Below are 15,522 nucleotides of genomic sequence, written 5' to 3'. Positions count from 1 at the left end.
AAATTCCGTTGCTAAGGACGTTGCCTAGGGGGTGTTGGGAATGGCGATGGTCTTTGAAATTCCTTTCCAGGCCTTTTGTTTCTGCTGGAGCTTCTCTGGGCCTGTTGCTGGCGCCAGGTGAGGGTCTTATCAAGCCTTAGTTCCTATTTTCTGCAAGGTTGACCTCTGCAACTTCAGAGTTATTACTTCCCAGGAAATTTACTGCCATCACCTGGAGAGGGGACCTTCCCATCTGCCACTCTGCCTACATCAATAGGATCCAGAGTTTGGGGTTCAAAGGTCCATTCTGCGTTTTCTTCTTCGAAATCCCCCCACCTCCATTTTCTCCATCACAGAGGGGTGAGCCATGCACAAAGCAAGCCCTGGGTTCCCAATACTGGGGTGCAGTGAAGTAGAGATTGAGTGTACCCCAACTCTGTAGGCGTTTACTAAACGTCTGTTGAGCCCAGTCACCAGACCAGTTAGCTCTCCTAAAGGTAAATGCACGTGTGGTGTCAGAAAGAATTGAATGATGAACGCTCCATCTGGAAACTTCCGGGGGGGTGTGGGGAACCTGTCCTCAGTAGCAGATAGCGACCTGCAGCGTTCCAGGGACTTCAGGAGAGCAGAAAGGCGGAGCTGCCCCCGCTGCCGGAAATTCTGAAAAACGGGGTCCAGGACAGTAGGATGGTGCCCTGTCCACACCCTGGAGGTTCACGCCTCCAGGGACCTAGAACCTGCAACACCCCAACCTGGGTAACCATGCACCGTCTTCCCGCTAGCCGCCTCCAACGGCGAGGGCAAGTAACCAATGCGCCTGCGCACTCCCGTTGCAGCCGGAAGGAGGCCCCGGCGTACCGCGCATGCGCGAGAAGCGGTGCATTTCGGGACTTGTAGTTTTCTCCGCGGCCTTGTGGGCGTCGTGGTTTGGACTTCAAGGGGCACAGGAAGGAACCTGCGCGACCCGGAGTGGGTGTAAGTGGGTGACGGGTGTGTGTAAGTTCGGCTCACGGGAGCCTAACCCGAAGCCCAACAGCCCTTCGGAGCTCGGGGCAGTGCACGTTCTCCTCGAAAGGGCTCCCGGGTGCTGAACCGGGGAGGGTCCCCCAATGCACCCCCGCTGGGTGCTAGGGTCCCTTGGGTGCCTGGCGCGGGGACAGCGTGTGTCGCCTGGCAGGCGGGGATCGGGCTGGATGCTGGCTAGTGTGTACGTGGCCGCGGGGTTTGGGGAGAGATGAACCCCACGAGGGGTCCCGGCTGCCTGGACCCCCGCGCAAGGGGGCTGGGGACGCAGTGACTTGGGACGTCGTTCAACCTCGGCTCTGAGCCCGGCAATTGTTCCTGAGCCAGAGTCCCAAGAGGAATGGGCTCTGCCCGGTCTTCTGGGTTTCCGGAGGAACCGAGGCCCAGATCGAGGCAAGCACGGTGCTGCCCGGGAACGGGGCATGGGTGGGTGCAGCGGGGAGCGCGCTCTGCCCCTCGCCCGCGCTGCCCCGTGCATCCCAGGGGCGCTGAGTTGTCCAGTCCGGGCAGCGGGGATGAGATGCGGTGAGTTTCTTGAAAGTTAAGATTGTGCAGAGAACAGATTGCATCCTTGCCCGCCGCATCCCCTCGCGGCCGAAGAACCCGCTGTGTCTTGGGAATGCAGAGCGGAGAATGATCAAGTACTATCCAGGGGTCTCCTGGGACCACCGCCCTCCTTTCCCTGTCCCCTTTCCTCTCTCCGCTTATTCCTACCGCATTATTATCGAATAATAGTTGCAGATTTTCTTTTCTCCAAAAGGTGGGGTGCACCCATTGCATTGGGGCTTTTCAAGTTTGCCCATGGACTGGAGCGATATTCCAGCGGGTCGGGCACTTGCCTTGGCCTTGGCCCACCCTGCTTGGATATCCAGTATCTCCTATAGTCCTCCCTCCATGCCAGGAGTGATCTCTGAGCACAGAGTCTGGAGTACACCCTGAGCAGCGCAGGGTGTGGCCCCAAAACAAACAACAAAAAAAATCGTGCCAACATTATTTAAAAACCGGGGTGCTTCAGTTCTGCCGCGTGCACAATTATACAGTGAAATGTGGTATTTCAGGCGATTGAGCGGAAGGGTTGGGGGAAAGGATAGAGAGAGGGATGAGAGCCGCTTTGCAAAGACCCCATGAAGGGCTCCACAGAGGGCACTGCCCCACCAGCAGCTGGAGTGAGCTCAGGAGCCAAGGGGTTGTTGGCCCAGGCGTTTTTTGGGGGTGTACCAAGGAGAAACCATTGTGATGGGGCACAGTACAGGGGCCAGACACCTTCAGTGGATTAAACCCAAACAATCAAGCTAGTTTTTCTATTCTCTAGGGGAAATCTGGCGAAGAAAACAAGCTGGGTATTTTTGCCCCTAAAGGGATTATTAGAACTCTTCCATCTTGCTCTTTTGCTTTGGAATTCCGAGTTAAGCCTGAGTGGCAGGGGTAGAATGCCTGCTCATGGCAGACTTGGTGCCTCTGAGAACTGTCCCAGCCTCCTTTTTTGGCTTCCACAGTCCAGCCCTGAGGTGCAGCTGCCTCTGTCTTTAGCTAGTGGGTCAAGTGAGCAGATGTCCTGGAGGCCTGATATTTTTAGCCCTCTCAGTTGTTCTCATTTGGGATCGCCTGCAGGGTGCTACAGAAATGGCTGAAAAGGAGGGCTGGGAACTCTTTGATCTGCATTCTCCTCTTCCACCCTCCCTGCACCCCTTACTACCATTGCAAATTGACTTTAATAACGTTTCCCTTCCAGAACTTTGCATTTGGTTACATTGTACTATATTATGTTATTGTTACATTATATAGGGATTTTTTGTTTCATTTTGTTTTGGGGCCAAACCCAGCAGTGTTCAGGAGTTCCCCCCCCCCCCCTTTGCATTCAGAAGTCACTCCTGGTGGTGCTTGGGGACCCTCCTGGATGCCGGGGATCAAACCCTGGTCATCCTCATACAAGGCAAATGCTCTCCTTGCTGAACTATCCCTCCAGCCCCTGCACTGTGCATTTTTTACATTTCAATTCTGTTTTAACTGAGATACCCAGGACTTGGGCATTCCAGGGCCACAAAATTGTTCTTTGGATTGTGACTTTTAAAAAAGAGGACACATCTGTTCATGAATCGCCCCAAGTCTCATCCCCAGCTCCCCTGAGCCTCCCCTCCTTTTCCCCAATGTCCCGCTGTCTTGTCACCTGTGCATTCTGCCTGGATGCCTCTGGTTCACGCCCTTCAGCTGGGCCTGCCCATCCATGGATGGAGAGATACTTAGCATCATCATGATGGCTAACCTTTATTTAGTGCTTTCCATGTGGTGCTGAGCGTGGTGGTGAGTGTCAGAGTCTGATCTCCTAAGGGGAATTAGCAGACGAAAGAGCTCAGGCTTCGCCAGGCCAATGGACTTGCCCAAGGTCACCCCCATGAAACCTTAGGAGTTTGTCTAAGTTTGTCTAAGTTTGTCTAAGGCCCATGGTCCTGCTTTCCTTCTGTAAGCGTTGGGAACTTTCCTTCTGTAAGCATTCTGTTTGTTGTCTTCAGCCTTGGGGATCTTGATTTTTTATATACTGCAGCTCACCAGGTCGGCATCTGGCCTCAGAACTTCCCTGCTCTGTAGGAACACAAATGAAAGCAGGGGTTGTAAAAGTAAAACTTACAGCCCCAATCATTTATTTGTGCTGACTGAAAAGAATTCAGACTCCTATGTTACTAGCAACCCATCCAAGGGAAATTCCAGCTGTAGGCGTAGGAGTGTCTTCCCTCCGGCTGGTCCGTAGAGGCCACTCCTTAGAGACCGACCAGACTGGTTTTGTTTGTTTGTTTGTTTGTTTAACATGATGCCTTTGGCACCTTCGGCTTTATGGTTTCATTTCCTTTGTGTTGCTTATCTGACTTTGAAAAAGTCAAGGGAGAAAACCTAGGCTCTCTTGGGCTACCTGCCAGCCAGTTTTCAAGATAGGATGACCTTGAACTGATGTCAGAAGGAATCTTGGGTACCGAGAAGCTTTGGGAGGAAAGTGTGGATAAAGCCCAATTTGTGGGTGTTTCTGTCCAGTTGCTGAGTTGTGAGGTTCAAGGGAATGCTCTGCATTCCGGGAAATGCTTCTAATTGCAGGACAGCTGGGAAGACACTCAGGGACCCAGCCGGGAGGGAACATGTCACACTCATTTCCACCTCTCTGGAGGGCAGGCACTAAGGGGTGCCCCAGAGCTGAAGAATGAGCAAGTGCACACCTGATGCCCTTCGGCACAACCTTGGGATGCTGTGGGGAATATGTGTAAGTCTCTGGACACAGGGGAAAGGCACTCTGGACCTTCGAGTTTACTGGTTTTCACTCTCTGGTCTTTGGACCGATACCTGTTTCAGCAGGTATGAAGAAGATTGAAAGCTACCAACATGGTTGACGGCCTTTTCTTCATTTTCAGATGGTCCTGATGCCCCCTGAGAGGGCCCGTCAGCGTGCATAGCTTCATCCAGAGCTCCAGGCTTCTGACTCTTGGGTACGCATCACAGTCCCCAGAGAGAGAGCACCGGGGTGAGGCATTTGCCTTGCACGTTACAGGACCCCGTTCCATCCCTGAGACTGGATCTGGTTTCTCAAGCACCGCCAGGCATGAGCACAGAGCCAGGAGTTAGTCCACCTGGTGTCCTGGAAGCTCCCAGTAAACCTGGTGGGGAGCTCTGAGGCCTATCACCTCCTTCCTCCCATCTCCTGCCTCTTGCTCACTTTGAGTGGGGGGATGCTAGGTGTGAGTTGCCTTCCCTGCACCACCTCCTTGCTCTCCCATCACTGACTCCTTCTCCCCATGTCTGAAGCCTCCACAGACACACTCCATTCCTGGACGGGACTCCCTTGAGCTCTGGGCTTCCACAGGAATGGACCAGGACTGGCACGGCCACTTTGGGGCACGGCTGCCCTCGCCCCAGGCTCTAGGTCACCTGGCTGAGGACTGTGACACTCCCCAATTACAGTAGATTTCTCTCATCGTCAGCATTTGTTTAATACTTTTTCTATTTCTTCTCTCCCACCAGAGCTGAGGGCCCTGCCCACTTCTTCCTCGGGTGCTGTGCCGAGGGGCCCTGCCCCATCGGAAGTGCCTTTCTGGGTCCAGCATGAACTGGAAGGTGAGGAGGGCTTGGGTGTGATACCATCATTGCAAAATTTTACTCTGAGTAACTCTGGTTTGTCTTCAGATCACAGAAATCATTTGCCCTTTACAAAAATTACCCCAGGTCATTCATTTCAGAAGAATAGGATGATCCTGAATCATGGGCTTTTCCTTGAGTAGTCTCCTTTTTAGTACCATCAGGGTCCTAATTTGTATGTTTTAGGCTTCATTCAAGTTGGGAAGTACCAGGTGATTCCCCACACCCTTAGCAAGCTGGCCTTTGAGTCCTCCTAGCCAACAATAAAAAAGCTCACCCGACAAAACTAATTGCATTGCAGCTGCTTGGAAAAATAGGAAAATAAGTCAAAGAGCCTGTTTACTCTCCCCCTCTAGATATGATCGCTCCTGATGGTACTTCCTTCCAGATTATTTTCCCCTTGTATGGCCACGTGCAATCTCAAGTTACCATCTCCCTGTGTGCTTCCACGTCAGGGATTATAAGCATTTTCCTCGCTGCATCTACTGGTTTCTTAGTGCAAAGAGAACTGGAAAGATCTGGCAGCAGGATCTGGAAGCTCAGAGAGGTCATTCCCCTCCCACTCTCCAGCTCTTTGTTTGTTTGTTTGTTTGTTTGTTTGTTTCTTTTTGGGTCACACCCAGCAATGCACAGGAGTTACTCCTGATTCATGCACTCAGGAATTACTCCTGGCGGTGCTCGGGGGACCATATGGGATGCTGGGAATCGAACCTAGGTCAGCTGCGTGCAAGGCAAACGCCCTACCCGCCGTGCTATTGCTCCAGCCCCTGTTTGTTTGTTTTAATTTTTTATTGTATTGAATCACTGTGCGATATAGTTACAAGCTTGCATGTTTGCGTTATAGTCACATAATGATTGAACACCCATCCCTCCACCAGTGCATATTCTCCCCCACCAATGTCCCCAGTATACCCCCCCTTTCCCACCCTCCCACTCCCTCTATGGCAGACAATTTCCCCCATACTCTCTCTCCTTTTGGGCATTATGGTTTGCAATACAAGTACTGAGAGGCCATCATGTTTGGTCCTTTATCTATATTCTGTACACATCTCCCATCCTGAATGATCCCTCCAGTCATCATTAACTTAGTGATCCCTTCTCTATCCCAGCTCCTTTCTTCCCCCCACCCCCGCCCTACCCGCTCATGAGGCAGGCTTCCAACTATGGCGCAAACTTCCTGGTCCTTGTATCTACTGTCCTTGGGTGTCCGTCTCGTGTTATTTTATTTTACAGTCCACAAATGAGTGCAGTCCTTCTATGTCTGTCCCTCTCTTTCTGGCTCATTTCACTTAGCATGATATTCATTTCACTTAGCAAATGATACTCATTTCACTTAGCAAATTTCATGACTTCATCTCTCCTAACAGCCGCATAGTATTCCACTGTGTAGATGTACCACAGTTTCTTTAACCAGTTGTCTGTTCTTGTATCCCCCAGCTCTTTGGAGCACAGAACTGGTTGGGGGGGCGGGTACCCACCCCCAGGAGGCCTGTGTGAATGTCCTCTGGGATGAGCCTAGCAGGCATTGAAGTTTTCTCTTTTGGAAACATGAGGGAATTTGTTCAGCTGGTATTGGGTTCCTGAGTTCAGCTGGGGAGTGCTGGGAGTGGGCAGGAGGTGTGGACTATTGGGGGTGGGCTGGGGATTGCTGGCCAGGGACTGGCAGGAAAGAAATCTGCTAGCCATATGCCTGCACCACACCCACCCCAAGCCCCATAAGTGACCTTTCCCTCCCCCTGACTAGTGACAAGGGTGGGAGCATGACCCCGTTTTCCTCACGACTTGGGTGTGAGGAGAGAGTCCCCCGGACTGAAGTTGTTATCCACAAGTGTCAAGCCAGGCACAGAGCAGGTACTCTCCGCATGGGGGATGGGGGGAGTGGTCAGCACCCCGGATTTGCCAGTCATAAGGATACCTCCTTGTGTATAGTTTCCCAGCCTCCCCAGTTTCTAGGACCCCACCTGGCACTGCCAGAGTTGGGGATGCTTCGGAGCTGCACCCCCAAAGGAAGGACCTTGCCCCGGGCCAGTCTTGGAAGGACTCGGGGGTCACGTCCAGGCTGTGTTTGAAAAATGTGGGTGCCCTGACACACCCCAGTAAGATCCAGTCCTCCCCCCTTCTTGAAGGTTTGAGAGGTCCCGGAGGGGCTTGTTAGCAGGAAATCAAGGGATGATTTTTCCACCGCTGAAACATGCCAGTAGGAGGCTGGGACTCGGCCCTCCCACCCTGCGCCTCAGCCCTTGAAGGATCCTTGAACTCAGCCACCCTCCTCTGCCCTTTCTCAGTCCCCAAACTCTGGCATCTTGTCACCTCCTTGGCAGGGCTTCGAAGAAAGCAAGTAGACACCGGAACCCCGTGGCTGTGGCACCTTGGGTGCTGGTTCCCATCACAGTGAGGGATGGTGTTCCAGCAGGGGCGAAAGCGAAGTTTCTGGTTTCTATCTGGAACGGGGGGGAGGGAGGGCCCCAGGACCTGGGATACAGACACGTGTGCTCCACCGTTACAGCTCTCCGGAGCCTCATCCACAGAAAGGCAGGAGTTGGGAGAGGGAGGCTCATGCTTAGTGTGTGCTCAGCTGGCCCAGAGAATCCTAAGGGGTTAGAGCAACCAAAGGGGCGTTTTTGGCCCCAGGGGGGATCCAGTAACATTACCACAAACGTGCCTCTCTTCAAGCCTGGCTGATCCATAAGGAGTCAGCCTCAGCTTTCAATACAAACTTTCGGGGCCGGAGAGATTGGACAGGGGTTAGGATACTTGTCTCGCACGCAGCGATTTGCCGGTTCCCTACCCAGAGGGCCCCCTGAGCCCACCAGCAGTGATTCCTGAGCACAGAGCCGGGAGTCAGACTTGAGTGTGGCCCACCTCAGACAGGAGGCGACAGGCATGGGGGGATGGCAAAAAGTCACATTTAGAGATTTACTGTGTTGATTTTTAGAGCTATTTTGTCTTTGCCTGCTCGGGGCTCATGGCTTAGGCAGAGAACCAGGAGGAAGGTGGGGGTCCAGCCTCCCTTGGCAAAAAGCAAACTCCCTCCAAGAAAAAAAAATGGGGCGGGGGCAGGGGAAGCTCAAAAAGTGAAATGACGCGGGTAGGGCGCGTGCCTTGCATGGGTTCGATTCCCGGCATCCCATATGGTCCCCCTGAGCACCGCCAGGAGTAATTCCTGAGTGCATGAGCCAGGAGTAACCCCTGTCATCGCTGGGTGTGACCCTAAAAAAAGGAAAAAAAAAATTGAAATGACCGACCCAAGTGGCCCCGCCTCCCTGCTGTGACCTGTGCAGGGATATCCTCTAGCCTTGGGAGCAGGGCCCCAGCCGCCAGGGACCTATCCGGGCTGAGCCTTCGTGGGTCGGGAGCGAGGTGGGCGTCAGGACCTTGGTGAGCGTATCCAGGCCGAGCACACTCGCACCCAGCACACCGGTTTGTGGCATTTCAGGTCCTGGAGCACGTGCCCCTGCTGCTGTACATCCTGGCGGCCAAGACCCTCATCCTCTGCCTGGCCTTTGCGGGCGTCAAGATCTACCAGCGGAGAAGGCTGGACGCCAAGGAGCAAAGCCTGGGGCCCGCCAAGAAGCAGCCGGCTGAGAGGAGGAAAGATGACTGAGCGGCAATGTGGAGGTACGCGGAGAGGCCACCAGCCTGGGGGATGGGGGGATAACCAGGTCCCTGGGGAGGTGGGCTGTGGGCCCACAGCGCTCCCCACCTGTCACAGCGCCCGGCTGGGAACTGTGTGGAAGCTGCAAAGTAGAGACACCCCCCACCCACCCATAGTTGTGCAGGACCCTGGGGGAAGGGGGTGGGAGGCTGTGGGGAGGGGGTCCTGGGTCCTGGGGCCCCTCTGCTGTCCTGGGGCAGAGGTCCTGGCCTCACCGGGAGAGGAACATGGGAGTTAACCCTCAGCGACCCTCAGAGCCAGCACCTGGCAGACGGCAGAATGGTTTGCTACAGGAAGTTCCCACCAGGGAAAAGAGGGACCGGAGTGATGGCACAGAGGGGAGGGCACTTGCCTTGCACGTGGTGGTCCTCAGCACCCCCGAAGGTGCCCCTGAGCCTGCCAGGAGTGATTCTTGAATGCAGAGCTGGGAGTAAGCCCTGAGCATCACTGGTGTAGCACAAAAAAAGAGAGAGACAGAGACAGAGACACAGAAAGAGACAGAGATACAGAGACACAGAGAGTTAGGAAAGAGACTGAGACGGGGCAGGAACAATAGCATAGTGGGTAGGGTGTTTGCCTTGCACACAGCCGACCCAGGTTCGATCCCCAGCATCCCATATGGTCCCCTGAGCACTGCCAGGAGTAATTCCTGAGTGTATGAACCAGGAGTAACCCCTGTGCACCACCGGGTGTGACCCAAAAAGCAAAAAAAAAAATAAATAAATAAAATTAAATAAAGAGAGAGAGAGAGAGAGAGAGAGAGAGAGAGAGAGAGAGAGAGAGAGAGAGGCTGGAGAGAGAGGAAAGAGGGGAAGGTGCTGGCCTTGCACCTGATCGGCCACAGTTCCATCACTGGCACCTCCTAGGGTTCCCTGAGCCCCACCAGGAGTGATCTCTGAGCACAGAGTCAGGAAGGAGTCAGCCCTGAGCACTGCCCAGTTTGGTCCCCAAACAAAAAGCTGCTGATTATCTTTTGGGGCAGGGGTGTTAGGAAGAGGGCATCCCCAGCACCGCTCCGGAAATCCAGGGGCCCTTCCTGGCCATTCCTAGCCAACGGACTTAATGTTTGACAGCTCAGGCCAGTGACTGTGATGCCTCCTGCACTCAGCACTGGGGGCCCACAGTGTGCCAGGCAGGGATCAAACTCAGGGCCTTGCATATCGCAGCATGTGCTTTAGCCCTTTGAGCTATCTCCAGACCCCTCACCTTCCCCCCCCCCCCAGTGTTCTATTGGCTGAAAGGAGCAGACTAGGTAGGGGGTGAGGGGGTGTTGTGGGGGAGAAAACAGCTAGAAATGGGAGAGGAAAAGGGAAGTGGCTTTCGCTGCAAAGGGCTTCAGGTTGGGGTGTTGAACTGCGTGACGGGAGCAGAGCATCTTTCCACACCAGGCACACACCAGGGAAGGTGGCAGGAGGCCCCCAGGCCCCACGCTGAGCTGGAAGGGACTCTGAAAGGACAGGGTGGAGGTTAAAGCGCCTTCCTTCCTAGCCTCATCTTGGATCTCCTTCCTGTGGCGGGGATAGGGAGGGATGGCTGTATCCAGTGGTGCTCAGGGCTCTGTGCTCAGGCATCTACCCAGCAGTGCTCAGGGGACCCCCTGGGTTGATGCTGGGGATTTGGAATCAGGGCCAGCACGTGCAAGGTTAAGGGCTTAACCCCATGCTATATCTCCAGCCCCTCTGTTGCTAACCTGGACATGACCCAACACACGGATTCATGCTCAGCCAGGACAGGAATTGTTTTAACCAAACTTTGTCCCTTTGGCATTTCCTTTCTAGATCTGGCTATCGAAATATCAGCACGGGTGGATGGGCCCCAGCAGAGCAGGAAAAGGAGAGAGACTTAATTATCAAATTATCAACTGTGTGTCCGAGGACAAACTCCAAACCCAGAGTTTTAACTTCAAATGATGAGAAGTTTTGTATGATCATAAAAGAGCTGGTATTTTTATTAAAGTAAAATACCTTTGTACAAAGGCTGTCTCTGGTCTTTGGGGAAAGGGTGAACGCCTCTTCTTCTTGGCCTCTCTTCTCTTTCTCTTTCCCTTTCTCTCTCTCTCTCTCTGTGTCTCTGTGTCTGTCTATCTGTCTGTCTGTCTGTCTCTCTGTCTCTCTCTCTCTCTCTCTCCCTCCCCCACTCCCTCTTCTTTCTGTCCCTTCCCTTTCCTTTCTTTCTCCTCCAAGGCAGACCTGAACGAGCCAATCTGGTGGGCGCTCATATTCATTTTTAGCACAGGTGCATTCTAGACTTGGAGATTGAAAACTCAAGTTTTGGAACTTGGAGCCCATCTAGCCAGCTCCTGGAACAGCTTGATAGAGGATAGCCTAGGATTGGACCCAACTGTTTTTTGTGTTTTTCTTTTCTTTCAAATTTTGTTTTATTTTCACCACAGTTTACAATACTATTTATGACTGGGCTTCTGAAATAGATCATTCCAGAAATACACCCTACCCCTCCACCATTGTCCCAGTGTCCCCTCCACACTTCTTATAGTGATATGTCCCCTACTGAGGACCAGTTCTCAGTTTCGGCTGCCTTGGGGCATTTGATATCCCCTGACTTGGTGTCTTTATATCCCACATATGAGAGTGATCGTCCTGTGTCTGTCCTTCTCCTGATTTCACTAAGCATGATACTCTCCAGATCCATCCATGGAGCAGCAGATGGGATGATTTCATCTCTTCTTTTAGCCGACTAGTACCCCATTGTGTATATATACCATTGTTTCTTTCCCCAGTTATCTATTTTTGGACACTTGGTTGGTTCCATATCTAGGCTATTGTGAATAGTGCTGAACATGAGGGCGCAGGTGTCTTCTCTGAGTAGAGTCTTAGGGCCCTTGGGGAAAATGCCGAGAATTGGAGTTGCTGGGTCAGGTGACAGCTCAATTCCTTGATTTTTGAGAAACAGTCATTGTGTTTTCCAAAAGTGCTAGGCCAGTCAGCATGCCTGCCATCAGTGAATGAGGGTCCGTTTTCCCCCACTTTCATGCCAACACTTTTTGTTTTGTGATGCGTGCCCATCATGCCAACACTTTTTGTTTTGTGATGTTTTGCTCTGTGGTAGGTGATAGCTTGTTGCTTTTTTGATTTGGAATTTCCCTACTGATAAAAGATGCAGAGAATTTTTTTCATATACCTTTATGTCATCTGTATATCTTCATTGAGGACATTTCTATTCAGCTCTTCCCCACATTTTATGATTGGGCTGGTTTTCCTTTTCTTGTAAAGTTGTACCAGTGCTCTGTGTGTCTTGGATATTAACCTTTTATAAGATGAGTGGTGGGTAAATACTCTCTCCCACTCTGTGGGATCTTTCTCTTTGGGTCACTATTTCTTTTGTGGTGCAGAAACTTCTTAGTTTGATGTAGTCCTATCTGTTCATCGTTGCTTCAGTTAGCTTGGCTAATGGCACTGAATCATTGAAGATGCCTCTAGATTGAGTGTGATGAATTGTTATACCTATGTTTTTGTCAGTATAATTTATGGACCTGGGTCTAATGTCAAGGTTTTTAATCCGTTTTGACTTGACTTTTGTGCATGGTGCTAGAAAGGGGCCTGATTTTGTTTGCGTGTGATTGGTTTTCCCATCACCAGTTCTTGAAGAGACTTTCCTTGCTCCACTTCATGTTTTTTGTCCCTTTGCCCAAGATTAACTGCCCAGGTACCTGAGGCCCTGTTTCTGTACCCTCAGTTCTATTGCATCGGTCTGAGAATCTGTCCTTATTCCAGTGCCACAGTTTAGATTACTACCACTTCTTAGTATAGTTTAAAGTTGGGAAAAGAGAATTCTCCCCTCTTTTTTCCTGTGATGCCTTATTTATTTGTGGCAGGGCAGGAAGAGTGGAAGGAGGTATTATTACTCCACATAAACTTCAATGGTGTTTGATCTATGTCTTTTAAAAGGTCTTGAGTATTTTTCTAAGAGACTGGATCAAATCTGTATAGTGCTTTGGGCAAGATTTTCATTTTGACATTTCAATCCTTCCATTCCATAAACAGAAGATGTGTTTCCACTTTCTTGTGTCCTCTTTTATGTATTTTTGTAGTGTTTGATATTGTACACCTTTTTAAAAATTGTATCACCATGAGAAAGAGCATTACAAAGTTGTTCATGATTGTGTTCCTGTTATACAATGTTCCAACACCCATCCCTCCACCAGTGAAATTTCCCAGCACCAGTGTCCCGAGTTTCCCTCCTACCCCTTCAAGCCACCCCAACCTGCCTCTATGGCAGGTACCTCTCTTCTCTCTTTCTCTTTCTCATTTTAGGCTTTATGGTTTGTGATACAGATGCTGAAAGATGATCATCTATATCCCTTTACCTGCTTTCAACACTCAGTTTTTCTTTCTTTCTTTCTTTCTTTCTTTCTTTCTTTCTTTCTTTCTTTTTCTTTTTGGGTCACACCCAGCGATGCACAGGGATTACCCCTAGCTCTGAACTCAGGAATTACTCCTGGGGGTGCTCGGGAGGACCACATGGGAGGCTGGGAATCGAACCCGGGTCACCCGCATGCAAGGCAAATGCCCTATCCTCTGTGTTACCACTTCTGTCCCAACACTCACTTTCTTGTCCAGAGTGATTATCTCCAACTAATATTGTCATAATGGACCCTCCTCCAGCTTAACTACCCTCCGTCTCCCACACCATTGACCCACCATTCACCAGTCCTCCTGGCCCATTTTCCCTGACCTTGGATGTTAGTTTCATATGTTATTTTTATATCTCACAAATGAATGCAGCCATTCTATGTCTGTCCCTCTCCTTCTGACTCATTTCACTCAGCATGATACTCTTCAAGTATATCCATTTATGGCAGATTTCATGACCTCATTTTCCCAAACAGCTGTGTAGTATTCCATTGTGTAGATATATTGCACACCTTTTATTTGCATAAGTCTTTCACCTCTTCTGCTAATCTGATTTTCAAGTACTTGGTTTTCTGAGGCACAATTGTGAACGGGGTTGTTGTTGTTTTAAATTTCCCTCTCTTTCGTTATTTGCATACAGAGAAGCTCTGGATTCTGCGCATTGATTTTGTAGCCTGCCACTTTCCTATACAAGTCTTTATTTCTAGGCGCTTTTTAAAAATATATATATTTTTTTCATTCTAATATTTTTTTTCTTTTTTTATTAGTGAAACACCATGAGGTACAGTTATAGACTTACAAATTTTGTGCTTGGGTTTCAGTTATACAATGATCAAGTGCCCATCCCTCCACCAGTGCCCATCATCCATCACCACGGGTCCCAGCATTCCCCCCACCCCCCATCCCCCCTGTCCCATCCTGCCTCTGTGGCAGGGTATTCCCCTTGTTCTCTCTCTCTTCTTTTGGGTACTGTGTTTTGCAAGAGAGGCATTGAGTGGCAATCATGTTTGGTCATGATAGAGTTCAAATATGGCAACATCTACAAGGGTGATTAAAGGTCGCCCCAAAAGCCTCTATCCCTCTCGGAAAGACTGGCAAGCTACCGAGAGTATTCCGCCCGCACGGAAGAGCCTGGCAAGCTATCCGTTGTGTATTCGATATGCCAAAACCAGTAACTGCAACTGGTCTCATTCACCTGACCCTGAAGGCTTCACCGACATGGCAGCACTGAGAAGGATGATAAAGGAGAGGCCGACAAAATCTCAAGGCCGACCTAGGCTGCCACAACGAAGGAAGACAAAAATGATCGTCTGTACTTTCAATGCACGTACGCTAGCATCAGATGCATCCATCGAGGATCTGATGGTACAAGCATGAATGATCAAGTACGACATCATTGGTCTGACCGAGACAAGAAGGCACGAATCTCACCATGCCGTTTTCAACACTGGAGAAGAATTGTTCCTCGGAACATGCGATAAAAGAGGTGTTGGAGGCGTCGGTGTCCTTGTTCACGCAAACTTGGCCAAAAACATTGATTCATTCGAATGCCTAACAACCCGAATCGGACGTTTACATTTGAATAGATGTGGCTCACTGCCTACAGTTTCTATCTTCGTTGTCTACGCACCAACATCTCATTATGATGAAAGAGAAATCGAGAAGTTCTACATGGAGCTAGAGAAGTTCTATAAAGAAGACCACACCTTCTACAAGATCATTGTGGGTCATTTTAATGCCAAGATAGGACAGAGAAGATCAGCTGAAGAACTTCACATCGGGACCCATGGCCTAGAATGGAACGAACAGGGTGAGAGACTGTCTGAGTTCATCATATCGACCAAGACCATTCATGGTAACTTACAGTTCCAGAAGGCAGAATCTAAACGATGGACATGGGAGTCTCCCGGTAGACGATTCCACAATGAAATAGACCACATCATATTCAATCGACGATTTTGCCTGACCGATGTCGCTGTTGTCCCAAAATTTCGAACGGGATCGGACCACCGTCTCCTTCGTGCAAAATTCTACTTCACAGAGCGGGGAGAAAGGGCTGCAAAGTTCAAAAAGAGAACTCCCAGAATGACCACCAACTGGGAACTCTTTGGTACTATTGCGGCAACATGGGAAGATGCCATTGTTGACAACATTGACGAGGAATACGATCGACTGGTTCAGCACCTCCATGAATGTGCGAGGAACGCCAAGAGAGAGATAGTCACAAAAAATCACCTATCTTCGAAAACTCTTGAGCTAATTCGCCACCATGGTTTGGCGCATGCCTCAGGCAACCGCAAGCTAACGTCCAAGCTCGCAAAGCAGTGAGAGATGCGATCAAGGAAGACCTCAAAGAGAGAAGAGCAGAAGTACTGGTAG

At 50.6% G+C, this 15,522-nt stretch overlaps 1 protein-coding gene across 1 annotated transcript; it reads left to right on the top strand.

Annotated features, from left to right (window-relative positions):
• Positions 1-855: 855 nt before the first annotated feature.
• Positions 856-10,744, top strand: SMIM11 (small integral membrane protein 11). The gene is made up of 5 exons (XM_056109416.1): positions 856-954; positions 4,398-4,472; positions 5,005-5,097; positions 8,555-8,736; positions 10,552-10,744. Exons 3-4 carry the CDS (start codon positions 5,086-5,088, stop codon positions 8,720-8,722), a joined length of 180 nt encoding a protein of 59 aa, XP_055965391.1. The 5' UTR covers positions 856-954; positions 4,398-4,472; positions 5,005-5,085; the 3' UTR covers positions 8,723-8,736; positions 10,552-10,744.
• Positions 10,745-15,522: the final 4,778 nt, after the last annotated feature.

The sequence above is a fragment of the Sorex fumeus genome, unplaced genomic scaffold (genome assembly GCF_029834395.1).
Source record: "Sorex fumeus unplaced genomic scaffold, SorFum_2.1 ptg000265l, whole genome shotgun sequence".
In the NCBI taxonomy this organism is placed as follows: Eukaryota; Metazoa; Chordata; class Mammalia; order Eulipotyphla; family Soricidae; genus Sorex; species Sorex fumeus.
The sequence above is the reverse complement of the archived record's forward strand: the minus strand, read 5'-3'. Positions and strand labels throughout refer to the sequence as shown.